We start from the raw sequence: 27803 nt of genomic DNA, 5'->3' as shown, positions 1-27803 counted from the left end.
CGACCTCCTACAAAAGCATTTTGAGAGTTCGAAATGATACCATCCAAAACTTTCCTCAATCTAAAAGCGAGCACTTTGGCAATCAACTTGTAGATACAACCCACCAAACTAATAGGGCGAAAATCCCTCACATCCAATGCCCCCCCCCCCCCCCCCCCCCCCCCCCTTTTTTCGGAATGAAAGCAATGAACGTGGCATTCAAGCTTTTTTCAAAAAATCCCCGAGAATGGAAAGCATGGAAAGTGCCCATCACCTCTCCTTTAACCACCTCCCAGCAATCAAGAAGAAACCTCATGGTGAAACCATCTGGACCTGAGGCCTTATCCCCATTGTAGCTCTTCAAAGCAATCAACACTTTCTCCTCAAAAAAAGGCACCTCCAAACCCAAGCACTCCTCAGAAATAGAGGCAAACTGCAACCCTTCAAGCAAAGGTCTCCACTCAACAGTCTCAAAGAACAACTTCTCAAAGAACTCTGAAATTCCTTTGCAGATGTCCTCCTTACAAAGAGTAACCCCCTCAACCCGAATCCTCCCTATGTGATTTCCTCTTCTATGAGCATTGGCCAATCTGTGGAAGAATTTCGTGTTTCTATCCCCCTCCTTGAGCCATAAGGCTCGAGATTTTTGCCTCCACGAGATCTCCTCCATGATAGCAATCTCAGAAAACTCGGCCTTGCACTCTGCCCTCCTAAGCTTCAAAGCTTCCACCAAATCCCCTTGACCCTCCATACGGTCAATAGCCGCAATCTCTGTAAGAACCCGATTTTTTCTCCATTCCAGATTTCCAAAGACCTCTTTATTCCAAGTCTTAAGATTCTCCTTTAAAAGACGCAATTTGCCTACAAGTAGATGACTAGGGGTACCCACCACACCATACCCCTCCCACCAAAGACGAACCCGCTCAAGAAAGCCCTCAGCCCGCAACCACATATTCTCAAATCTGAAAGGAGATCGTCTACTGCACAACCCGCCACAATCCAACAACAACGGAACATGGTCAGAGATAGGACGAGGCAACGATGCTTGAACAACTTCCGAGAACCTCTCCTCCCACTCCCCCCGACACAAGGAATCTGTCAATCCGGGAAAGGGTAGGAGGGGAACGGCCACTGGACCAAGTAAACGGCCCTCCAACCAAAGGCAAATCAACCAACCCGAATTCATCAATAAACTCCGAGAAAGCCACCATATCAGACATCCACCTACCACCCGTCGACCTCTCAAAAGGAGAGCGAACCACATTGAAGTCCCCACCAATACACCAAGGCAAACACCATCGACTTCTAATCTCCCCCAACTCCTCCCAAAGCAAGTGGTGCACACCATCCTCCGAAGGACCATAAACACCCGAAAAGACCCAATTAAAACCATCCTCAACCAAAGCAAGAACACAAGAAACAGAGAAGCGCCCCACCTGAGCCTCCACTTTAGACACCTCTTTGTTATCCCACATGATCAAGATGCCCCCCGAGGAACCAATAGCATCCAAAGCAATCCACTCCACAAATCTCCCACCCCAAAGACTCCTCACAATCCTATCAGACATCGAAGAAAGTTTAGTCTCTTGGAGACACACCACATGACCCCGACCTTTACGAATAACCGACTTCACCACTTTCCTCCTAACCAGATCATTGAGACCCCGGACATTCCATGAAAGAATTTGTAACTTCATAGGGAAACACTTTAGAAAGCAAACCCTCCCTTCCTTCCACCACCTCTCCCTCCTGATCTGGACCCCCTATTTCTCCTTTCATACGTGATAAAATCATTGGGGCTTTGCAACACTGTCTCCCCTCTCTCCTCCTGCAACCTCATCTCACCACCTGCTTTTTCCTGAAAATGAGAATTGAGGACATCATTAAACAAACACAGTGCCTCATCCACTCTACCCTCAAAAGAAACCCCCAGCAAAGGACCCACTTCCAATCCCTTCTCCCTTACCCACTCCTCCTCAAGATCATTCACTCCACCAACATTCGAGTTGCTAACCCAATTACCCCCAGGCGGAACAACGGCCAAAGGAACAGCCAAATTCACTGCTTATTCCAAGTCTTCCCATGGAAGCATGCTCGAGTCACCATCCAGAGAAGAACCTGCAGCTCCCTCCCAATCATCAAGAATAGAAGAGGAATGCGAGCAAAACTGTGAAACAGGCTCCTCCTCTGTCAAAACTCCTCCTGAAGCACCAAGAAAGCCTTTCGACACCAAATGGTCCCGTATCTCCTTCAACAGAAAGGCAGCCGTATCATCATCAAGCTTCACCTTCACATCCCGACCAACACAAACTGTAACTCCCTCGCATGAACCTTCACCTCGCCGAGAGAAACCATGTCTAAACCCAGAATCACCATCCTGTCTGTCCACAAGAACGGAGTCCCTCTCACCCTCCAATTCTTTAGAGAACGAAGCAGAAGCTGTCCCACCCTTCACCCGTTCCAAAGACATTGTCGACTCCCCCAAAAAAGGAGAAGAAGAAGAAGAAGAGAAACACAGTTTAATAGGAGAAGAACCAAAAGGAACTGACAACATACCCGATTCAAAACCGGATTGCGAAGATACCACCCATTTTTGCATATTCTTTCGTGACCATTTCTTACGAAAAGCGGGAAGGATCACCTTTTTCTTTGGCAACCGACGTCTCAGGACCGGAACCTTCACTCGCCGATCAACATTCGATCTCGTTTTCATCGACCCAGCAACACAAGGAACTCTATCATCACGCAAGGAGGGTAAGGGCTCAAACCTGTTAGACACCAGCCCAGATCCATAACTCGGCCCACCTTTTAATCCCGCAGACCCGTCAACATTAACTTCTTTAGAAGACTGGACGCTCGGCCCACCAACCACAGCACAAGGAACATGCACATCACATTCAGATCCCAAAGAAACAAAACTAGGCCTCTTAGAAACTGAAATAGGCCTTTCAGGCCCAACTAGCGGCCCAACAGACTTAGGCCCACCATTGTAAGAGATAGTAGCCTCGACACCAAGCCTTCCAACAAGCCCAACTGAATGGGAAGCCAAATTTGAAGTGAAATTTGAATTGACCGTGGGGACAGCTGGTCTCCATTGGGAATGGACAAATCCTGAGCGCCAACCATGTGGACGCTCTGAAAACCTCTCTCTCCCACATGCCTGATGTGCGGGGAAGCCACCTCTTCGTCTTGATTGATCCCGTTGCTGCACAAAAGTCCGACGACCAAATCCGGCGACACCTCCGCCCCACTGCATCATTCGAAGCCCACCATTCCGACGGCGATTCTGCAAAAAAGGAAGCCCTTCCTTCCGCTTCTGATTGAAGATCCGTTTAAAGCACTCCGAATTACGAATCCAAAGTGTGTCCCTCCATTCTTTCCATACCTGGAATTCTGCCATTCCTTTTTTCCCCATAGATTCCCACCGCAGCCATTCTTTCTCCTTAAGCAAGTGCGAACCATCACCCCCTTCCAAGCTATCTGTCGTTGGAACAAGCTCGGGAGGCTTCTCCTCCCAAATAAACACCTTATAGCAAAACTGATCATCGTTAATGAACACTAACGGAGGGCAAACCCGACCATCAGCGACTGTAATACGAACTCTTTCAGCGTCCAAAGCTTCATCAGCTTCCACCCAAATAAACCCACCACAAAGATCACCAACTGTCACAAACAAAGCATGACACCAGAGATGGAGAGGAAGACTGTACAGCGTCACCTTCTTCAGCCCCTTCTCTTTCAACACTTCCGAGCACCCAACCCTAAAGCTCCAAGCCTCCAAACAAAGAGATGCCGTACCCCAGTCACGGCGACCCCCTTTAAGAACACGAGAGGCTTCCGTCGATGAGGGAAACCGGAAAAGCAACAAAGAATCCGGCAGAGTTGAGACCGTCATTCCTGCGGAGATCTTCCAAGTACGCTCGGCCCAAGCTGCAATCTGAGCCCCGTCACCTACTTCCTTATCAAATTTCCCAACCAGACACGATCGAAGATCTTCTCTTCTTCTTCATACCGAATCATCATCCAGGAAAATCGATGGGCCTCTATACGGATTTGCAGATCTAGCAGATCCACCTTGGAACAACCGAGGCAATCTAGCTACCTCCAAGAAAGATCGTATGACTCACATGAAATCCTATTTTTCACTGGTAGTTTTGCTACAAAAGTTTGGAAAAAAAAGTTGTATAAATTTTAACATAGAGTTTCATAATGGGCTTTTCAAGCTTGCCCATTCCCTAACATTTTTTTCAAATAAATTGTACAAGCAAAGCATGGTTGAGCTAGGCTAGTAGGCTTTGTTGTACTCGTAGTTTAGCTTTAGAAATTAGGAATAAGATCACAGGAAGTCACAATATTCATTCTAAATGTATAAATATAGCTTTGAATATTTAAAGCTAGAATTATTTAATATAGAGAATTTTCGTGCATTTCATTCTATTTATTTACAGATGCTTGTTGGTTGAGATTGTGATTAACACGTCTATCAGATTGGAACAGTTTAAAAAAAAAATATGACAGTACTTCGAGATAAGGCAAGTTGGAACTGTTAGCTAAGATATATAAATTAATTCTCGCAAAATTTTAAACTTCTTGAATTATGTATTATTTTTAATGAATTACGCAGTTCAACCTACTGCTGCAAATTTTCAACATACACCATTCAGGTTTATGAATGTGACAATTTATCTATTGTTTCAGTTCTGACAAACATTGGAAAATGACGATACTAATATTTATGAAGTCTATTGTAAGGAAAAGTTGTGTTTTACATAAATTTGTGTGAGATTATATTTGATATTTTGATGTGAATTTTGTATTGCAGTTGTTTTTATTATCGTGAACACAAAGAACCTAGTGTTGTGCTAGTGGAAGGTCAGATACCACTTCGTTGTGACGAATCACAAATCAGGTCTCGAATGAATATGTGATAAGATGCACCAAGAACAGAATTGCAATATAGTGCTTGTTGATGATACATCTTATTGGATCAGAACTTGTTGAATACTGACAAACACTCTCCCCTTCTCTCTCACATGATCACCCCAATCGTATCACTAGACTCTCACTGCTCATAGGCCTGATTGTTTCAAGATAGCCCCGATCGCTGCAAGTTCACCACTTCACCCTGATCATGTCACTGACGAAAAGACCACGCATCTAGTCTCAATGTCGCCTCCTCCCAATCTCTTTTCCCCTCCGCCAAAACCCTCATTGCTTCCTGGTGCTATGCTGGCCGGAACAACAACTAGGGCTGCAAATGAGCCGAGGTGTTCATGAACAGCTCGGGCTCGGCTCGGGCTCGTTCATTAAGTGAACGAGCCGAGCTCGAGCCCAATTTTTAGGCTTGCTTAGTAAACGAGCCGAGCCCTAACAACGTTAGGCTCGGCTCGCATGGGCTCGTATAAGGCTCGTTTAGGCTCGTTTGGGCTCATGAACAAAGCTCGTTTATTAGCCATTTATAAGTTTTTGATCCAGCCCATATGTGTGAGTCCATTCAATTATACATGGTAAGCCCATTTGAAAACCATTAATATTATCTAAGCCCAAACAAAAATGGCCCATATTCATTTTAAAAACCCAACCCATTTATGTTACCAAACAAACCATATTTTCTAGTTCATTCTTTACCACAGAATAAGCATCGGCGGCCACTCTCATCTTCCCCATTCACTTCTTTTCTTCTCTGCAACCATTCTTCCTTCACTGGCCGCCCTTCAATATTTCATATTATGAAGACAACAATGGAAGAGTAATGAAAATAATTGCTAGCTGTAAATGATTTCAGACAACCTAAAGGTATGTATGTGCATATATATATATATATATATATATTTGATAAGTAAGAGTTAGGGTTCATAAAATTCACTTTTCAAACACCATCACCGCCTCGATCTCAACCTCCAGGCCCCGATGAGGAAGTGGTCGATACCTCGTGTACCGTTTCTCTCATGCATTCTCTTTCTCTTTCCAGATTGAGGTACCTTAGGGCTTTCTCTCCCTACTGGCATACATGTGTTCCATATATGGACTTGTATTAGAGTAAAGTTCACATTCTGATTCTTAAGATTGATGTGCTTATTGACGCAAATTGATAGATATATAGCTCCACAAATTGATATATATATGATATAATTGTGTTATATATACTTGTAAATATGTTTGCTGGATATCTATAGGTGTTGTGTATCTCTGTGTGCGCTGTATCTACAGATGAGCCCGAACCGAGCCGAGCCCGAGCTCGTCGATTTTCTGACAAGCCGAGCTTGAGCTTGGCTATTCTAGGCTCGCCCGAGCCCGAGCCGAGCCCGAGCACCTCCCTGATTGTGGCGAGCCGAGCCCGAGCATGCCAAAGCTCGGCTCGGCTCGGCTCCGCTCATTTGCAGCCCTAACAACAACAAAGAGTCCAGCAGAGGAGACACACCAACACCACACGCCACTTTCCAAACCTTCAACGCCCAAATTCCAATATGTCCTAGAGAGCCCACCTCTCTGCCGAATTTTCCCACAGGGCATGTTTGAAGCACCACCCTTCTCCAAATGTCCTGATCTTCAATCTTGAAGTTATGCCCTCTCATGGACAGCAAAATTCTGACGTCCTTGTCGGTGGGAAGCCACGGCAACCTTGCAACCTCTAGAAAAGAGCACTCTTACACCTCACCTCAATATTAATTAACCATCTTGGGCTTTAGAATAATGAACTTTCGAGGTTCGAGCCATAACATAAAGCCCTAAGAATGGAAAGGCAAAAACTAAATGGTCTTGCAATTCTATATTATTATGGTATTGTTAGCTCAGTACCATAATAAAATGACCCTCTCAGAGTTCAAACTCCACATGAGGATCCATTGGTAATTAGGTTGATGGTATCAAAATACCTAGTCAAAAAAGTTCTAATAGATCCAGGAAGTAGTGCCAACATCATAACAAAGGTGGCATTCGAACAATTGATTATAGACCCAAAGCAGGTCCGACCCACAGGGAACCCTCTGGTGGGGTTTGATGGAAAGAGGGTGGAGCTCATTGGAGTTGTGGAACTACTAGTTTGAGCCGCACGAAGAAATCTGAAAGAAATTTTTTTTGTAGTGGATGTTCACCCTTCTTATAACCTCTTAATAGGGCGAGGGTAGATCCACCGAGTCCAACGCGTCCCATCCACTTTGCACTAAGTCATGAGGTGTCTAAGTCCAGAAGGGAATAAGGCAATCGATATCCATGGGACCAGGTGGCGGCCAAGGAATGTTACGTGGTGACACTCAAATCCAGCAAGAAGGGCAAGGCGGTTGCTTACCCTGTAAGCCCAAAATAGCAATTACCGAGCTCTACGCCTGGCAGAGAGAAGGTTAAGCCCGAGGCAGAGGTGCCGATCCTCACGAACAAACTGCAAGAAGATGTGCATATCAACCCCCTCATGCCTGCGAAGACAACGAGGATAGGATCAATGCAAAGTGTAGAGGAGAAACTACAGCTAATTGAAACTCTTGACCAAAAACTCAAACATATTTGCTTGGAGGCACTTAGACATGCTAGGAGTCGACCCATCCCTTTCCTGTCATTGCCTGAACGTTGATCCAAACTTCAAACCTGTCCGTTAGAGGCTAAGGAGGTTCGCACCAGAGTGGAAAACGATTATAGCAGAAGAGGTTGACAAATTGCCAGAAGCATGATTCATAAGAGAAGTGCATTACCCCTAATGGCTATCTAACGTAGTTGTCGTACAGAAGAAGAACGATAAATGGAGGGTCTGCATTGATTTCACAAATTTGAACAAAGCATGCCCCAAAGACAGTTTCCCCCTCCCAAAGATTGATCAAATGGAGGATGCAACCACTGGGTATGAGCGTTTGACTTTCTTAGATGCATATTCAGGTTACAATCAGACCCCATGCACCCAAACGACGAGGAAAAGACTTCCTTCGTGATGGAACGGGGAACCTATTGTTACAAGGTGATGCCATTCGGTCTAAAGAATGCGGGGGCCACATACTAGAGGTTAATTAACACGGTTTTTAAGGACCAGATGGGAAAAACAGTGGAGGCCTACATTGATGATATGGTGGTAAAAAGCAAGAGAAACGAAGATCACATCGCGCACTTGCAAGAGGTGTTCGGCACACTCTAGAGGCACGTCATGAGATTAAATCCATCCAAATGTTCATTCGGGGTTGGCTCTGGGCAATTTTTGGGTCATATTGTCAATAGCCAAGGCATCGAAGTGAGCCCTGCATAGGCCAAGGCACTAATACAAAGCGAGGAACCAAAGACCCTTAAGGATGTCCAGACTCTCACAGGAAGAATAGCGCTTTCAACAAATTCATCTCGAGGTTATTAAACAAATGCAAACCATTCTTTGATACAATCAAAACTAATGGGAGGCAGACTTGGGGGATTGAGCAACAGCAAGCTTTATCCAAATTGAAAGAATACATACAGTGATCGCTGATCCTATCAACCTCAACTCAGCACGAACGTTTGTATCTTTATCTTGCAATATTCAAATCCGCAACAAGTGTCGCCTTAATCAGAGAGAGAGCGGAGGCAGTATCCCATATTTCACAAGCAAAACAATGGCAGACACCGAGAAAAGATATTCAAAGGCAAAGCAAGTGATACTGGCATTGGTGCATGCCAAATGGAAGCTCCGACACTATTTTGAATCCCATCCAATCGTTGTCCCTACGACTTATCCAATCAAAATCATTGTGCACAAGCCTGACCTGTCAGGTCGAATAACGAAATGGGCGATCGAATTAAGTTCCTTCAACATTATATACGAGCCCCGGACGGCCGTAAAAGGCCAAGCGGTGGTGGATTTCCTACTGGAATGTGATGCAAAAGATGTAGAAGAGGTCATAGAGGAACCGCAATGGAAACTTTACGTGGACGGGTTGTCTAACCAAAAGGGAGCAGGCATAGGGGTCAAACTTCAGACCCTGAGAACATAAGCCTGCGCCAGGCAATAAAGCTCGAATTTGAGGCCATAAACAACGAAGCCGAGTATGAAGCATTGCTGGCAGGGCTAAGGCTAGCTAAAGAGCTCAAGGTTAAGAATCTATGTGTCTTCAGTAACTCAGAGCTGACAGTAAAACAAGTGTTAACGGGAATATAGCACCAAGAACAGCATGATGGAAGCCTACCGTTCGGCTGTCGAATGAGAAGCCAAAGGGTTCGATCAGATCAAACTCATGCAGAAACCAAGGAAAGAGAACCTCGAAGTAAATCGGCTCGCTTACAATGCATCCGACTCGGGCGAAACATTAACCAGGGTAATACCAATAGACACGCTGCACCAACCGTCCATTCTAGCAGAGGCATCCAACTCTGACCATATGCAAGTGTGCGTAATACCGTATAAGCGTAGCTGAATCAACCCGATCATGTCATATTAAGAGACGGCATATTACCCGAGTAAAGTATGCAATCCTTCATCACCAACTTTATCGAAGATCCTTCTCAGGCCCATACCTAAAGTGTTTCACTCATCTTAAGCCAAACAAGTCCTGTGCACAATTCATGAAGCAGTGTGGGCCAATCACACAGGGGGCAGGTCCCTGCCCCACAAGGCAATGACTAAAGGCTATTTCTGGCCACATATGTCACGAGAAGCAAAAGATTGCTCCAAAAGATGTGATAAAAGCCAAAGGTTCAGACCACTAATACACCAACCACATGAGAACCTGCACGTAATGGCCAACCCATGGCCTTACGCGCAGTGGGGGATGGATGTGGTTGGGCCACTGCCAAAGACGAGATTGCAAAACAAGTATGTCCTGCTCGCTACAGATTATTTCACCAAATGGGTGGAGGGGAAAGCCTATCCTAGCGTAAAGCATACGCAGGTGAGGCGCTTCATATGAAACAACATTATTTGTCGCTTTGGAGTTCCCAGATCGATCGTCATGGACAACGGCACAAATCCAGACAACTGACATGTGGGGAAGTTGCTCGACGAGCATAGGATCAATCAGAAACTAGTCGTAGTAAGCCATCCACAGGGAAATGGACAAGCCGAAATTAAGGACAAGTTTCGATTGTATAAAGAAAAAGTTGGAGGATAAGAAAGGCAAATGGCTAGACGAGCTCCCGAATGTCCTGTGGGCATATCGGACGACACCAAGAAGACCAACTGGAAAGAGTCCCCGTTCGCCATGGCCTATTGAACGGAAGCCGTAATACCAACTGAACAAGCGGTGCCAACCGCGCGGAGTTTGGTATGGAATAAACAGGAGAACGATGAAATGCTAGAATTTAATCTCGATCTAATAGAGGAAAAAATGGATTTGGCAGCAATCAGACTCACTTCATATCAACAAACACTCATAAACAATCACAACAAAAAGGTAAGGCGCAGAAACTTTACCCTCAAGAGACTTGGTACTGAATAGGGTAGTGGGTATCATCCCTAAAACGAAATCCCCATGGGAAGGGCCTTGCAGAGTTGTAGAAGTCGTGGGGAAGGGGGCATACAAGTTGGAGACATTAGCCGGCAGGCAAGTTGACAAACCATGGAATGCAACCTATTTGAAGAGGTATTACCAATACAACAACATTATCTCTTATTTTTTATTTACTTTTCCTCGTGTTTAGATCTATATGAATGTACAGAGGACCAGTTGAAAGCTATAAAAAAGTAACATTGTTGAAGAAGAGAGGCTTATTGAACTATTTGTGCATAATATTAAAGTGAAGTGGCAAATGGCAGAATGGCCGACCGCCAAACACTTAGAGAAATTTCACAAAATAAAAGTGAAGTGTCAAATGGCAGAATGGCCGATCACCAAACACTTTAGAGAAATTTCATAAAATTAAAGTGAAGTGGCCAAATGGCAGAATGGTCGACCGCTAAACACTTAGAGAAATTTCACAAAATTAAAGTGAAGTGGCAAATAGCAGAATGGCCGATTGCCAAACACTTTCACAAAATAAAAGTGAAGTGGCAAATGGCAGAATGGCCGACCGCCAAACAAGAAATTTCACAAAATTAAAGTGAAGTGGAAAATGGCAGAATGGCCGATCGCCAAACACTTACAGAAATTTCACAAAATTAAAGAAAAGTGGCAAAATGGTAGAATGGCCTATCGCCAAACACTTAGAGAAATTTCACAAAATTAAAGTTGGCATACTGAATGGCCCTAATCCGGGAAATCCGTTCGTGTATAGCCTTCTTCCCGATTTCCACCCTACCACTAAGCTCCAGGAGACATTGGCCGATCATCTCTATAAGCTCACTTTCGGCAGTAGCACACTTCTCCTCGGCTGCCTTTGCCCGAGCCTCAACACTCTGCAAATCTTCCTCGGCCTTTTTTCACCTTGGAGCAGAGCTTGACAATCCTCCTGTGGCCCTGCACGACTGTCCTCTGCATAGCAGCAATCCCAAAGAGAGTCTGCAAGACCAACAAAGGCATCTAAGAAGTCAAGTGAATAAGTGTCGAGCTAATCTTTAAGAAAAAGTACACAAATAAGAAAGAAAATAATATATATATATATATATATATATATATATATATATATATAATACCTCAACAGCACCTATTGGGATGCGGCAAAACATCTCCTCCCTACTAAGTCTGGCCTGAGCTTCCACGTCCTTGGGGTCCATATGTTTTTGTAATAAGCCAAGGCAGTGGGCGCATCCTTAAACATGGTGTCCTCCATGGACACAACAGTCCCATCATCCCTCAAAAAGAGAGGCCTCCAAGGGGCAAGAGGAGCAGCAGAGGTCCAGAGGCACTAGCATCCGAAGAAGAATCAATCGCCTGAAGATTCCTTATCACGACCCCCTGGTTCCTTTGGACAGGAGTCGCCCTACGCCTCAAAGCATGAGGCTCTTCACCCTCTTCATCCCTGTTCGCCGCCCTTTTCTCCCGGGATTTATCCGAGGCAGAGGGAGATGGCGAAGTGGTGGAAACGAGAGGAGGGTCCAAACGAGCCTGACCATCCACAAAAGCCAGAGCAGCAGCCTAGGCAGTCCTCCTTGACCTCCCAAAAGTAGGAATCTGAGTGTCCTCCATGGCTGAAGCTTTAATAGCAATATTCCCCAAGGTTTCTTCGGTTAAAAAAGAAGGGACGGAAGGGCTATCGTTCCAAACGTTCTCCCTCAAGACCCTAAGCCTCACACTGCACACGCTCTGTACAGCAAAAGTCAAATAGGTCTGCAGAAAGCCCCAAATGGTGAGCAAGAACACCACAGAAAAAAGGAAGACAAGTGGGACATATACACTCGTATTTGTGACGTTTATAGGGAGAGTAAATGGGTAAAGTACAAATCCCAAACTTTCTAGGGATGTTAAGCCGAATGGACTGAGGGGACTTCCAATTGCCCTCTATTGTGATAAGATGCTTTTTCCAATTTTTGTCCGAGTCAAGATTGTCATTACAAATTTTTTGATCAACAATAGTGTGGAAATGATACCAAACGACAGTCTTACTAATCCTAACCACCTTGTAACAGAACAAAAGATCAAACACTCCAAGCTCTAATCCTCTTGTTTGATTCACAATGATCAAAGTGGACACTATCCTATAAAAATTTGGGTTCACTTGTAAAGTGGCAAGTCCTAATTTTGTAAAGACAGCATTAAACATAGGGTGGAGAGGAAACCTAAGTACGCATAACTGGGACGCGATGAAAAAGACATCACCATCGGCAAGGCCCCTACCGGAACTAGCACCTTCCTCGTCTAAATAAAGATGCGTGGTGGCATCGCCGGGAATATTACAATGAACGCGGAAAGCGTCGAGGTCGAACACCATGGTTGGAGAGAAAATACAAAGGCCGGAAAAGAAAAATGAAGACTGGGAGATGAAAACAAAAGAAAAAGAGAAAGCTTTTTGGAAAGAGAAGAAAAAGTGTGGAACTAACCTTTAGAGAAGCGGAGAAGAAAGGGCATGAAACAGAAGAGATCACCGCTAGAAATCACAAACTCTCACCGAAAGGAAGCTTGTTAACTAAATGCAGAAAAAGAAGAGACGCGAGAGGAAAAAGAACTCGGAGTCACATCAAGTTTATAAAGAAGAGATCACGTGGGTAGATCAGAAGTCGAAGTAATCATGACGACACAAGACCCGGAGCATATGTGCGTGCGCCAACCGTTCACGCTCCCCCACACCATCACATCCAACCGCAATCCTTGTCACCATCATTATTCCTTAATTTCACCCTAATGATTACGGCGAAATTAGGGGGCAGATGAAATTGGAAATATCAATGGGCCGAAAATGGCTAGGTCTAGCCCTGTTGAAATATCTGTATTATTTTTTTTTTTTTTTTTTAATTAGTTGTTTTCAGCCTTTTATTAGGTATTTTATGTAAGATTTCTATTAGCATGAGATCACGTAGATAAAATCCCCATAATCATGGGATTACATAGATAAGATCCCCATAATCATGGGATCACATAGATTTTGGCATATTTCATGCTTTTCTTTGATTTGGTTTCCGTTCTTTGTACCCTATTCTTGTATATAAATATAGCATTTAGTTCTCAGTTTGAGTACGCCAAAACCCAAAACTTCTTCTTTTTGGTATCAGAGCAAAATAAAAACCTTCGCCTCCCCATCTTCCTCCTCGACGCCGTCACCTTCTCTCTCCCTCTCTCCATTTTCCCTCACCTCCATCTCCTCCCAGCCCTTGCGTCGGACCCCTCGGGTAACCCTCTATTTTTTACTCCTTTTTTAGAAGAATTCCTTTATGTTGCGTTTGGTATGCAGGAATGGAATGCCATTCTAACCATTCTTTTGTTTGGTATGCAATTTAAAATGAGAATGGTTTGGAATGAAAATCCATTCCACAACTAAACCAATGGAATGGTGGGAATGGTTATTCCATTGGAATGAAAATCCATTCCATGACTAAACCAATGGAATGGTGAATGAATATCCATTCCACAACTAAACCAATGGAATGGCCATTCCATTCCCAAGTAAATTTTTTTAAAAAATCAACTTCCCAAAAAACTCTCATGTTTCATGTCCAAAAATCACCACCGCCTTCCACCACAGCCACCTCCGTCTTTCACCACCACCACCATTACCACCGCCTTCCATCACCGCCACCGACTTTCACCACCACCCACCGCTTTCCACTACCGCCACCGCCACCCCCTTTCACCACCGACACCTCCTTCCCTTGCCCCAACCACCGCCGCCACCGCCTTTCACCACCGCTACCGCCACCACCGCCACCGCTACCACCACCGCCGCCGCCATCACCTTTCAACACCTTCCACCGCCACCACCTTTCACCACAGCCACTGCCTTCAACCACCACTCTCGCCACCGCCGCCGCTGCCTTCCACCACCGTCGCCGCCGCTGTCACCACCACCACCATCACCTTCCACTGCCGCCGCCACTGCCTTTCACCACCTTCCACCACTACCGCCTTTCACCAACACCGCCACCTTCCACCATTGCCGTCGCCGCCGCCGCATTCCAACACCACCACTACCGCTTTCCACCTCCACCACCATCATCACCACCATCCACCACCGCCACTACCACCATTTATTTTTAAAAAATTATAGAAGAATGTCATTTTGTTAATTTAAATTAGTTTTTACTAACAGGGATATTTTAGAGAACTCAATTTGAAATTTATTCAATTCTAAATTTAAAATTGGTCCAACCGAACACTAAAATGGTTAGTATCATTCCACTCCTACACATTTCATATTTACAACCAAACAATAGAATAAGAATGGTAATTCCATTCCAATTCCCATTCTCATTCCATTCCAGCACACCAAACGCAGTATTAGGTTTTTTATGACCTAAGGGTCCTTCTAGTGTTTTTTTTCACTGTTGGGTTGCCTGTGTTTGTTCGGCAGCAGATTTGGAGGAAAGTTCCAAATTTTTTGGCCTTTTTTTTTTTTTTCCCTCTTTCCTCCTGCTTTGACGTGTGGACCAACCTTATTTTGGTACTATAATTGATTCTAGTAGCCAAAAGGACACTTTATTCTCGCTCCAACAGACTTTATCTTCGGCACATCATACTCCGGCACAGTGGGTTACTAATGTTCTCTTGAATGGGCGCAACTTCGTATCTTAGTCCTGTTCTCTTCAAATCTATATTGGAAGGGAAAGGGAAAACTGGTTGGCTTTTGGGTCTAGTCAAGGAACCGGAAAAGACGGATACTAAATATATTGCATGGGACATGGACAGGTGCACCATTCTGGGTTGGATCTTCAACTCAATGGAGGAGCGTATCTATAATATGTTCATGTTTCACACTTCTGTTTTTCATCTGTGGCAAGCCCTTAACAAGATGTGTGCCCATTCCCGCAATGACACTCATATCTTTGAACTCTATCAAGAGATTACTCATGCATCTCAAGAGACACTCAGGCTGTCAGTATCAGAGTATTTTGGGTACCTCCAGTCTAGGTGGGAAGAATTAGCACAGTTTGAACCTCTCTCCGATTTCTCTGAAGAAGCTGCCACTCTTTTGGTCAAGAGACTGGACAGCCAGCATACCTACCAGTTTTTTATGGGTTTACGATCTGAGTATGATGCTCTTAGAACTCAGATCATAAACACCTCTTCTATGCCTAATTTATATGATGCCTTCACTACTGTTGACCATGAGAAGCGTAGACGTCAGATCTCTCAGCCAGTAACTTTACTAGAGACTCCAGTTGATCAGATGGCTCTTACTGTTAATTCTAGACTTTCAGAGGGAAAGGTTATTTGTCAACATTGTGGAGCCACGGGTCATGTAAAGAATCGTTGCTTTAAGTTTCATCCCGAGCTAAACCAGAAATTTTCTCGCAATCGTCCTTCTGGCAGTGACTACACTGCCGCAGTAGCCGATACTATTGGTGGGTATACTACTCCACACATTGTTATCCCTCCTGCTTCAACTCCTCCTAAACCATCTTTTCAGGACTTCAATCAGTTACAATCAGTTTAGAGCTTTATCTACCAGGGTTGGCTCTTCTATTCCCACTGCTACTATAGCTACAGGCACTTCTTCTGCTTTTCATGTTAAAGCAGGAAAACCTACTTGGGTTCTAGATTCTGGAGCTAATGATCACATGACTGGTGAGTTATCATTATTTTCTACTCCCGTTACCCCTGTTAATCAAGCTGTTAGTCTAGACGATGGGTTAACCACCATTATTCGTAGTAAAGGAGATGTTCATCTATCCCCTGAAATTATTTTGCAATCTGTTCTTCATGTTCCTAATTTTGTATTTAATCTTCTATCTGTTAGCAAACTTGGCAAATCACTAAATTGTGTAGTGATTTTCTTTCCTCATTACTATGTTTTACAGGACCTACGTTCGAAGACAATTTTTTGCAGGGATCCTCCACCGACACCTCCTCCACTTGCTTTAAGCCTTCAAGCATTTGTCCTTCCAGTTTCTATATCTTACGATTTTTCTTTTCAGACTTTAAATTTATGGCATTCTCGCCTTGGGCATGTAAACTTTCAGTATTTATGCCTGTTTTTCCCTTCATTAATAACAACTTGTAAGGATAATAAGTTTCAATGTGAGATTTGAGAGCTTTCTAAACATACTAGAACTAGTTATATTTCTCATATGCATCGTGCACCTAGTATGTTTGATCTCATACATTCTGATGTGTGGGGTCCTTCTCCTGTTAATGCTTTTTCGGGGCATCGTTTTTATGTCATATTCATTGATGATTATTCCCGCTGCACATGGGTATATTTAAATTTGAAGTTTTTCCCTTATTCACTCAATTCCTCCAAATGATCAAAACTCAATATAAAATTGTTGTTAGGAATATTGCGTCTGACAATGGTCGTGAATATGTTTCCAATGAGTTTCGGTCTCAACTTAACCAATAGAGTATTCTTCATCAACTTACTTGTCCATATTCCCCTAAACAAAATGGTGTGGCAAGCGTAAAAACTGCCAGCTAATGTCAGTTGTTCGATGTCTTTTAAGTGGTATGAATGTGCCAAAGTCATACCGGCACATGGCAGTTCTTACAGCTATTTTTCTCATTAATCGTACCCCTAGTAGAGTATTAAATGGTAAGGCCCCCTTATAAGTGCTTTAACCTGATATTACTCTTGTTTCCATCATGCCTTGGGTGTTTGGATGTACATGTTTTGTTCAGAATCGTGGCCCTTCTCGTACTAAACTTGATGACAAGGCCAATAAATGTATCTTTTTAGGATGCTCTTCAATGTCAAAAGGTTACCGGTGTTATGATCCTGTACACAAACACATGTATCACTCTCTTGATGTCACCTTTCATGAGCATACCCTTTTTATGGTTTTAACACTATCTTGCAGGTAACTTCTACTCCCAATCAAGAGGTTTCTCCTCTTGCTCGTCCTCTTCCTATTTTTCAAGAAGAGTCTTCTCTTGTGGTTTCCTCACCCCCTTTGCATGTCTATTCTCTCCGCCCTCATGCTCTGCCTCCACTGCCTTCATCCTCCTCAGATACTGGTTCAAGTACATCTCCTCTCTCTCCTTTACATTTCCCTAACCCTATTTCTAAGTCTCGGCATCCCACTCGAGACCGCAAACCCCCTGATTTGGATTCGCTTGTAGTGCTGATCATCCTATTTTGCAGTATATTTCTTATGATGGTCTTTCAGGGGCTTATCGAGCCTTTCTAGAAAAACTTGATTCCATTTCCATTTCCATTCCCATAAATGTCTCTGAGGCTCTCCGGAATCCCAATTAGATGTCTGCTATAATGGTAGAAATGGATGCTCTGCAGTAAAATGAAACATGGGAGCTTATATATCTCCCTCCTGGTGAAAAGACTGTTGGTTTCAAATGGGTATTCAATGTTAAATATCTAGCCAATGGCTCTATTGATTGGTATAAAGCCCATTTGGTGGCCAAAGGGTTTACTCAGATTCCTGGTAAAGACTTTAATGATACCTTCACTCCAGTGGCTAAATTGACCTCAGTTCGTTTGCTTTGTCGCCCAGGCTGCCTCTCACAATTGGCCTCTTCATCAGCTTGATGTGAAGAATGCTTTCCTTAATGGTGATCTTCTTGAGACTATTTATATGGATCTTCCACCCGGTTTTCAAGCTGAGGGGGAGTATGCTGGAAAGGTCTGTTGATTGCAGAAGTCTTTGTATGGATTAAAACAATCTCCCAGAGCTTGGTTCAGCCGCTTCAGTGATGTAATTCTATCCATGGAGTTTGTTAGATGCCATTCTGACCATACATGTCTTATCCACCATTCCTCCTAGTCGATGTATCATTCTTCTTATCTAATGATATCATCATTACTAGCAATGACATCCCTGGGATTGCTCAAGTAAAGCTTCAATTGGCTAAAGCTTTTGATATGAAAAACCTTAGGCAGCTCAAATATTTCTTGGGAATTGAGGTTACTAGATCTAAGCAGGGTATCTCTTTATCGCAAAGGAAGTATGTCCTAGATCTTCTTCAAGACACAGGTGTGCTTGGGTGTAAACCTGTTTCCACTCCAATGGATCCTAATATGAAGATCTCGGCTGAGTTTGGAGATCTCCCTTCTGATCCCTCGCAGTATCAGCGTTTGGTAGGAAGATTAATTTATCTTACCAACACCCATCCTGATTTAGCTTTTGCTATTAATGTTGTGAGTCAGTTTATGTATGCTCCTCGTACAGCTCATATAGATGCAGTATATCATATTCTTCGATATCTTAAGTCCTGTCCTGGACTTGGATTATTCTATTTTTCTAGCAAGCAGATTGGGTTATCCTGTTTCAGTGATGCAGACTATGCTGAGTCCAAGACTGACACATTCCACATCTGGCTTATGTACTTTCTATGGAGATTGTCTTATATCCTGGAAAAGTAAGAAGTAACTTGTAGTTTCGAGATCTTCAACAGAGGCTGAGTATCGTGCCATGGGCCAGGGTACTTGTGAGATTCTTTGGCTTCGATCTTTCTTGGAGGAACTAGGGCTAAGTGAAAAACAGTCCTACTTGTTTTGTGATAATAAGTCAGCCATCATGCTTGCTTCAGATTATGTTCTTCATGAGACGACTAAACATATAAAGGTGGACATTCATTTTATTAGAGAGAAGGTTCGTTCGGGGTATCAAGTCATGCTTTATTCGGTCCTCGAATCAGTCGGCAGATGTGTTCACCAAATCCATTGGTCCATCTTCGCTTCATTCCTCAATTACCAAGCTGGGCCTGATTGATATCTTCACTCCAGCTTGAAGGGGAGTGTTGAAATATCTGTATTATTATTATTTTTATTTTTATTAGCTGTTTACAGCCTTTTATTAGGTGTTTTATGTAAGATCCCTGTTATCATGGGATCACGTAGATAAGATCCCCGTAATCATGGGATCACGTACATTTTGGCATATTTCCTATTTTTCTTTGATTTGGTTTCCTTTCTTTGTACTCTATTCTTCTATATAAATATAGCTGTTGGGTCTCGGTTTTGCATACGCTAAGACCCAAAACTTCTTCTTTTGTGCGTCCGATCCTTCGCTAACCCTTAGGCCCAAAGGTCAAGCCTAACAAATGTAGAGTGTAAAGAAAGAAGGTTGGATCTCCAATTAGGCCAATCCGTACAAACGGACCGCCCCACAGAAGAATAAGGCCCATCAACCTCCAGTTTGGAAGCCAAAATAGGAAATTAGGGCAAGAAAGAATGTACTATAAATAGAAGTAAGAAAGAAGGAAAGGGGAGATTGTTTTGGAGTGTAAGAAAAACTTTCAAATAATAAAAGAGAAGATTTCTTGCATCTTCAGGTTGATAGTATGAAAATCTACTTTGTTGTTCAAAGATGTATAAATATTAACGTAGAGTGTCATAATGGGCTTTTCAAGCTCACACATTCCGTAACATTTTTTTCAAATAAATCGAACAAGCAAAATATGTCTAAGCTTAGGCTAGTAGGCTTTGTTGTAGTCATAGTTTAGCTTTATAAATTATGAATAAGATCATACGAAGTCACAATATTCATTTTCAATTTAATAAATATGGCTTTGAATATTTACATCTAGAATTATTTACTATAGAGAATTTCCGTCCATTTCATTAAATATATATATATATATATATATATATATATATATATATATATATATATATTTTTGATAAGTACCATTTCATTAAATTTATTTACATATGCTAGTTGGTTGAGATTGTGATTAACATGTATGTGAGATTGGAACAGTAAATATATATATATATATATGACAGTATTTTGAGGTGAGACAAGTTGGAACTATTAGCTAAGATATAGAAATTAATTCTTGTAAAATTTCAAACTTTTTGAACTATGTATTACTTTTAATGAATTGTGCAGTTCAACCTAGTGCTGCAAATTTTCAGCATACACCATTCAAGTTTAAGAATGTGACAATTTTTCTATTGTTTCGGTTCTGACAAATTGTGGAAAAATGACGATACCAATATTTATGAAGTCTACTGTAAGGAAAAGTTATATTTACACAGAGTTGTTTTCGAGTGAATTCCACCTACCACCCCTGATCTTTGCCATAATTCCACTCACAGCCCCTCTACGTTTCATAATTCCACCTACACCCCCTGTCAGTAACCGTCTAGTTTACTAACAGAAATATGTGATTTTACTTTTTTGCCCATGAATTATATATTAAAATTTATAACTTAAATGAAAAGACTTAAACACCCTCTATTTCTCTCTCTCTCTCCACACAGACACATGATGATGGAAGGTTGAAACCGACGACGTTGACCCCGATCAGTGAAGCTCGCAATAAGAACCCGTGTCGGCCGTGGCTGCACCTTATTGATCCCAAAACCGGTGATGACAAGGCAACACAATAGGAAGCTCCGATGACGATGACGACGACTCCTACGATGCTGACTCTTGTCGTAACTCCACCGACCTCTTCGACCAAACCCAGTTCAGTCCGGCGAGCAGCGATTCAGTCATACTCCGAGAAGTTTTGTTCAGTCCGACCAAGCTACAAGCTTCCTCAACCCACCTTGGTGAAACCCAATTCAAAACGGCCATAGACACGCCAGAGCTCTGTAGAAGAATCCGGCCTAGCTCTATAACTTCGTCACCATTGTCGAAACTACAAGCTTCACCAACTTTGCATCCTGGTGTTGTCGACGACGCAGACGGTGATATTGGTGAAACCCAATTCAAAACGGCCATAAACACGCCAGAGCTCTGTAGAAGAATCCGGCCTAGCTCTGTAACTTCGTCACCATTGTCGAAACTACAAGCTTCACCAACTTTGCATCCTGGTGTTGTCGACGACGTAGACGGTGATGTTCTCCCATTTGTTGATATCGGTGGCAAGGTGTGTCACCGTCAGGTACAGATGCGTTCAACGAAGGCCGTGGGGCAAGCCCTGGACGAAGATCCGTGATCCCAAACGCCAAGGGTCTAGAGTTTGGCTCAGGAAGTAAGGCGATTCTGAACTTCCCTCTCGAGGCCGAAAAGTCGTATGACACGACGGTGTAGTGGGATCGCCGACGTGAAGTTTGTTGGGATCGCCGGTGGTGAGCAAGGAAGACGACGAATTAGGTGTAGAGATTTTTGCCAACGGTGATGAAGTTCGATGGGACGTCACGCATCACCACTAGCTCCTCCTACCACCTTCTTCTTCTTTAACGGCCACCACTATCTCAAAAGGCCACTGCCATTGCCTTTCTCAACCTCCTTCTATGACCCAGCAGCGTGCTTCAGTTCGGTGACGCTACAAGCGTGCTCCAGTACGGCCAAACAACGACCCAACAACGTGCTTCAGTACGGTGGCGCTACAAGAGTCCTCAACCCACCTCGGTGAAACCCAGTTCAAGATGACCATGGACTCGCCGAAGCTCTGTAGAAGAATCCGGTCTAACTCTGTAACTTCGTCAGGATTGTTAGAACTACAAGCTTCAGCGCCGGTAAGATGTTGCCCTTGTCAACCATTCAAAGTTCAGAGCATCGTCGTTCTCCTTGTCTATCGGCTTAGTTACAGTCAGCCTCACACCAGATATTTCATTCCCACCAAACAGTCTTGTCGGCGTCCTCCATTGAAGCATCGCGACATTCATGGTCCGCCTCATGCCAAACATTTCATTCCCACCGAACAGTCCCGCCACTAGCAGATGTTGCAACAGCAGCAATAGTTGCATCAGTTTCAGAGGCGGTGGAGAAGAATCGAAGACGAGTGTTGGCAGTGATCGGTTAAGGGTAATTTTGTAAATTTACATTGGTCAATGAGGCTAAAAATGTCATTTCAAGTATTCAAAGGGCAAAATTAACCTTACACCTATTTGTTCATGCTGACACCGTCAGCTGCTTAACGGCAGGGGTAATTTGCTATATAAGCCAAAACCTCGGAGGTAGGTGAAATATTGAAACATAGAGGGAGTGTAAGTGAAATATAAGCGAACGTCAGGAGGTGTAGGTGGAATTTACCCTTATTTTTATTATCGTGAACACAACGAACCTAGTGTTGTGCTAGTGGAAGGTCAGATACCACTTTGTTGTGACGAATCACAGATTACTTCTTGAATGAACACAAGATAAGATGCACCAAGAACAGAATTGCAATATAGTGCTTGTTGATACATCTTATTGGATCAGACCTTGTTGAATACTGACAAACTCTCTCCCCTTCTCTCTCTCACGATCACCCCAATCGTAACAGCGGGCTCTTACTGCTCATAGGCCTGATCGTTTCAAGACTGCCCCAATCACTGCAAGTTCACCACTTCAACCTGATCATCTCACTGATGAGAAGACCACACATCTAGTCTCAATGTCGCCTCCTCCCAATCTCTTTTCCCCTCCATTGAAACCCTCATTGCCTCCTGGTGCAATGCTAGCCGGACCAACAACAAAGTGTCCAGCAGAGGAGACACACCAACGCCACACGCCACCTTCCAAACCTTCAACGCCCAAATTCCAATATGTCCCAGAGAGCCCACCTCTCTGTCGAATTTGTCCACTTGCATGTTTGAAGCACCTCCCTTCTCCAAATGTCTAGATCTTCAGCCTTGAATCTATGCAGCAAAATTTTGACGTCCCCATCAGTGGGAAGCCACGGCAACCTTGCAACCTCTAGAAAAGAGCGCTCTTACACCTCACCTCAATATTAATTAACCATCTTGGGCTTTAGAATAAAGAACTTTCAAGGTTCACGCCATGACATAAAGCCCTAAGGAGGGAAAGAAGAAAACTAGTTGGATTGAGATTATAACCCAGGTAGCAGACCCTAAATATATATGTGAGGGAAAAGCGTTTGTTGAGTTGATTACTAATCTCAGAAATTAAAGATCAACTCAACAAACTCTTGAGGAGTAGATAGTCATGTAATGATTACTGACTTTCTATAATGTAGAGACATTAAAACCCTAGTTACATTTTACACATGCAGAGAACAGAATAGACAAAATCAGATGATCCGTAGATAATCAAGAATAGAGACTGGTGTTGAAAAATTAACAAGCAGATATAAATCTAACGGCAATTATAATTATAATAAATAATAAAAATGAAATCAACTTCAAGATACCAAATAGAGAACAAGAATAGTAATAGTACGAACCGGCGGGGACGTGATTGAGGGCTATGCCGGTGCTGGAGAGCGCTTGCTGTACGGAGGAGGGGATGCGATGGGTGTCGCCGTAGGCAGAGATGGAGACGGGACCGCAGTAGTTCATCTTCACCAGGGCTGAGTTTATGTTCTGCGCCAAGGCGTGGGGGTCGAAGTTCTTGGGGACTTGGCAGTTCTCGATGTCCCACCAAACCGATGTCTTCGCCGCCGCGTATTGTGCCTCCGCTCTCGCTCCTCCACCGCCGGAGGAGGCCGCCTCGGCCGCTCCATCTTCACCCATGGCCCACTGTAGCAGTAACTAGGCGCACTATAGCATTCCTTTTTCGACTGAGATTTTATCTTCTTTTGTCTTCACTTTATTTATTATTTTTTTTTTCCCAAGTACAATCGTCTCTCTCTATCTGTGTCTGTTTGATGTTATTGACATTAAGACCCAGTTTCAGTTTAGTTGAAAACATAAATAAATAATTGGAAAAGGTTGTAACAGGAATTAATTCTTATTTTTACTGTCAATTTCTAAAATAAGAAATTAAAATTAGGAATAATGTTCAATAAAGTAATTTTACTTTTTTATTTTGGGAAAGTAAAATTTGATATTTTTTTTAATTTCTCCACTATAGATAGAAATTACTTTATTCACGGTAGCATATTTATCCCACCAAAGCCATCTTTCTTCCTCTAACCCATCCTCCTTTGGTAAGACTCGTATCACCAAGACCTAGAAAACCGACGCCACAGCCACTACAAATTTGGGTTCGGGCGATCAGTGACCGGCGATCGGTGACGGAGAGGACACCAACTCCTTTATCTTCTTCTCTCTACCACCACTAACTACTACCAAACGCCGCCGATCATCCATTGAAGACTGAAACCCCTTCCTCTTCCTATTGTTGACCTATCATCTCATCACGCTGGCTCACACCACTACAAGCTTAGAATCGGCCAATGGCAAGTAGTTACCGGCAACGGAGAGGACGTCAAAGTCATAACGCATGAGTGAGCTCACAATAACCCTATCAGAGTCGTAGCGTAGAGTCTTACTGCTTGATTTTAACGTCATCATTGCCGGTGAAGAAGTGAGCTCACAACAAACCCAAGAAGTCTTCATGGTGGCGGGATCACAGTATTTTTTTTTTTTTTCTGACACCGTGATTAGAGCAATTGCAATTATAGTGGGTTTTGTAAGACATTTAATTTTATGTTGATCGAAATAGGTTTGTGGTGAGATTGTTGATGTTTGAAAGCTATGATAGGAGGTGGTGGTGGATGTGAACTTGAATATGAACTAGGATGGTGGGATTGGGTAGATGATAGAACTGGATATACAGGTGATGATTAAAAACAAAAGCAAAATCATAATTATTAAACTTTATTTTGTTATTTTACTTTCAAAATTTTAATGAATTTGAGATATTACCAAACATGATTTCACTTTCTATTTCAGTTCAAGAAATTAAAAGTATGATTTTACTTTTGAAGAAAGTAAAAATAAGAAAGTGAAAGCGTTAGTAAACGGGCCCTATATGGGTTGTTTTCTCCTAGAACAACCTTGCCTTTCATCCCCTTTCCTTTCCTATTTATACACCTTTTCACTCTAATTTCCTATGCTTCGGGCATAAGTTGGGATATCTTGGGCCTAGGCCCCTTCTTCTCATTCTATTCATTCTTGGGCTCCCTCAACCAGGTGATCGGCTCGTATAGTTATTCCCAACCTCATTTGCCTCACGTTGACCCTTATGGGATCGAGCCTATACTTGCTACGGATTGTTCCTCTCAACACGTGACACACTATGATTGGTGGCATGCCTTAGTCGAGTGTTGAATTTTGATTGGTGGACGTTTCCACCCCAACACATTGCCCCAAATCTCGTTTTCACGATAGTGAAAGGGAAATTAAATGTCTTTAGGGAACGATTCACTTTCTTACCTAGAGCCAAACGTAATCATTATTTCCCTCTCGGAGCACGTGACCTTGGATAGCATGCAGGCTCTTATATATTCCCATCGTGTCTAATGCGTTCTCATAATCAATGAATATAGATGTGTATAATATGACAATTGAGAAACACCAATTTTAAATTTATAAAGCCACTACACAACTATATTTAAAGTATAGTGAGTAGGGATCGAACACAGGGACTATAGGCTTTGATTGAAACTAACATTAATGAGTGTGAGATTGAAAAGATGGTGATTGGTTTTTTTAAACAATTAATGTAATTACACTAAGTAAAAATTGCAATTAAGGCAATATGAAACTGAAATTGGATTAAGATAATAATGAGAGGGACTTAGGGTATGGATTTCACCACTAAACCTATGTAATTGCACCAAATGCTTTCAATTAATGGAGAAAACAAGTTGTAATAAGGATGTGGCTACAACCACACAACAATAAGCAAGCAAATATAACAATTGCAATGAATAATCATGAATTATCAAATTCAAGTATGAATTATCTACCTAACTACAATTACTCTAAGATGTAGAACAACCCATCAAGATTAAGCATAATTCATCAAATTAAGAATAACTGTGTCCAATGAAAACAATGCATGGCCATCATTGAATACAATTACTAAAAGTACTCTGTGACAACCCTGGTTTTTGTAGGCCAGCGTGTCCTGTGATGAACCGAACATAGATCCGATAACGAATCCAGAATGCGAAAACAAGACAACAGTCTCCCAAGGCACAACACACCTCTAAGACACTTTGATGACCTTCCATGAGGTCATAGAACTCAATGAGAACTAACGCGGAAGCAAAAGATAGGAAAACTAACAATTGAGCCCCCAAGGGCAAAATAGTCATTTCTGAAAATATGAATTCGGGTGCCACTGAGCATACCATTGGAAAAACAACGAAAAATTAATCAAGATGGACTCAAGAATCACTTGATTTGGAGTTCAGACGAAGGAGAAACGGCATGACGAAGAAAAATGAGCACTTAAGGCTAAAAGGGTAAACTGGTAATATTTTAGGAAGATCTGGGTGCAACTGAGCACAATGTTGGAAAGACAGTGAAAAATTAGTCAAGTTCAAAAAAAGTTCACTCGATTTGAAGTCCAGACGAAGAAGAACGAGCGAAAACAAGAATCGACAACACGTCGTTGAGATGAGCACCCCACGAGCATCTTGATATGTTAGGGGAAGAAAAAAGGCATAGCCAGAACTGAGAGCCCAAATGAGGTCCGGAATGACTTTTTTCTGGAAAAACATAAATAAGAAACCCCCACTAAAATTGAGTTTTCTACCGGACAACGAGGAAGAAAATGAAAAAAAATTCACTGTGAAATACCTAAAATGCCCCTAGATCATAAGAGGTCAATAGGGCCAAAAAGAACTGCTACAGTAACTGTCCATATCTGAGAGAAGAAACAGGCTATCAAACGAATTTTTCTAAAAAAAACACGAAGAAGAAACCCCACCTGAAATCAAATTTTCTACCCGGCTACGTAAGAGAAAATGAAAAAAATACACTGTAAAATGACTAAAATGCCCCTAGATCAGAAAAAGCTTAAAAACTTAAAAAATGCAACTTTGCACCAAGTATGCATTTGACCCTAAATGCATTTCTAGGTTGAAACGAATGTGCACGCAAGTGTAATAAATGATTCTAAGCGTGTGGGAATGGTCCGCGACTCCCGAGAAGCCCTGACTCAAAATCTGACCCCCCAACGGCCAAATATGAGAAAAATGGACTTGAAATGGAATATTTGAAATCCAAAAATATGAAATGGAGTCAAATTACCGTTTGGCCCTTGGTCACACTTCATACATGATTAATGAGACCCTATGAAATAATAAAAATGGAATTCCCACACCCGATGCAAAAGTAATGAAGTAATGACTTACGAATTTTTAATATTTTCATAACATTTCATCAAATCAAGAATTACATAAGATGCGATATAAATGTCATTGGCCTCTGGCCTCATCTCACACAAGTCAAATATATCGTAAAAGGTGTACTTATGTACACATTACATATATGGAATCAAAGATACAAGTTTAGACATTTAAGGCTACAAAATGACATTTCATGCTAACATTTGCATGAAATGGAAACTTAAAAGTTACAAGTCATCCAAAGTATGATGAGCATCACAAACCAAGTCTTCGTACCTAAAAAATGCCTCCATAACTTTGGGGCAAGTAACATAAAGCTACTAGTAGAAGATAAGCATGCATAAACCTAGCATTTTACAATATTATCACCTTAAGGTGAAACAATTCAAGAGGACTCATGCCACCTAGCGTTTATGTCAAAGTGAGACTAAGGGATCATCCTAAGCTACTTTAAAGCATTCTAAGCATACACTACAA

General features: G+C 42.6%; 1 protein-coding gene across 1 annotated transcript in view; it reads right to left on the bottom strand.

Moving 5' to 3' along the window:
- Nucleotides 1-23904, bottom strand: part of LOC132306074 (uncharacterized) — a 32857-nt gene extending 8953 nt beyond the window's left edge. Inside the window, exon 1 of the mRNA XM_059803277.1 lies at nucleotides 23466-23904. Coding sequence (XP_059659260.1) covers nucleotides 23466-23754 — 289 coding nt within the window. The 5' untranslated portion in view covers nucleotides 23755-23904. The remainder of the gene's footprint in view (nucleotides 1-23465) is intronic.
- Nucleotides 23905-27803: the final 3899 nt, after the last annotated feature.

The sequence above is a fragment of the Cornus florida genome, unplaced genomic scaffold (assembly GCF_030987335.1).
Source record: "Cornus florida cultivar Cherokee Brave unplaced genomic scaffold, ASM3098733v1 CherokeeBrave_3.0.0_Hap2_Chr05, whole genome shotgun sequence".
Classification (NCBI taxonomy): domain Eukaryota; kingdom Viridiplantae; phylum Streptophyta; class Magnoliopsida; order Cornales; family Cornaceae; genus Cornus; species Cornus florida.
Note: the sequence above shows the minus strand (reverse complement) of the source record. Positions and strands in the feature narration are given on the sequence as shown.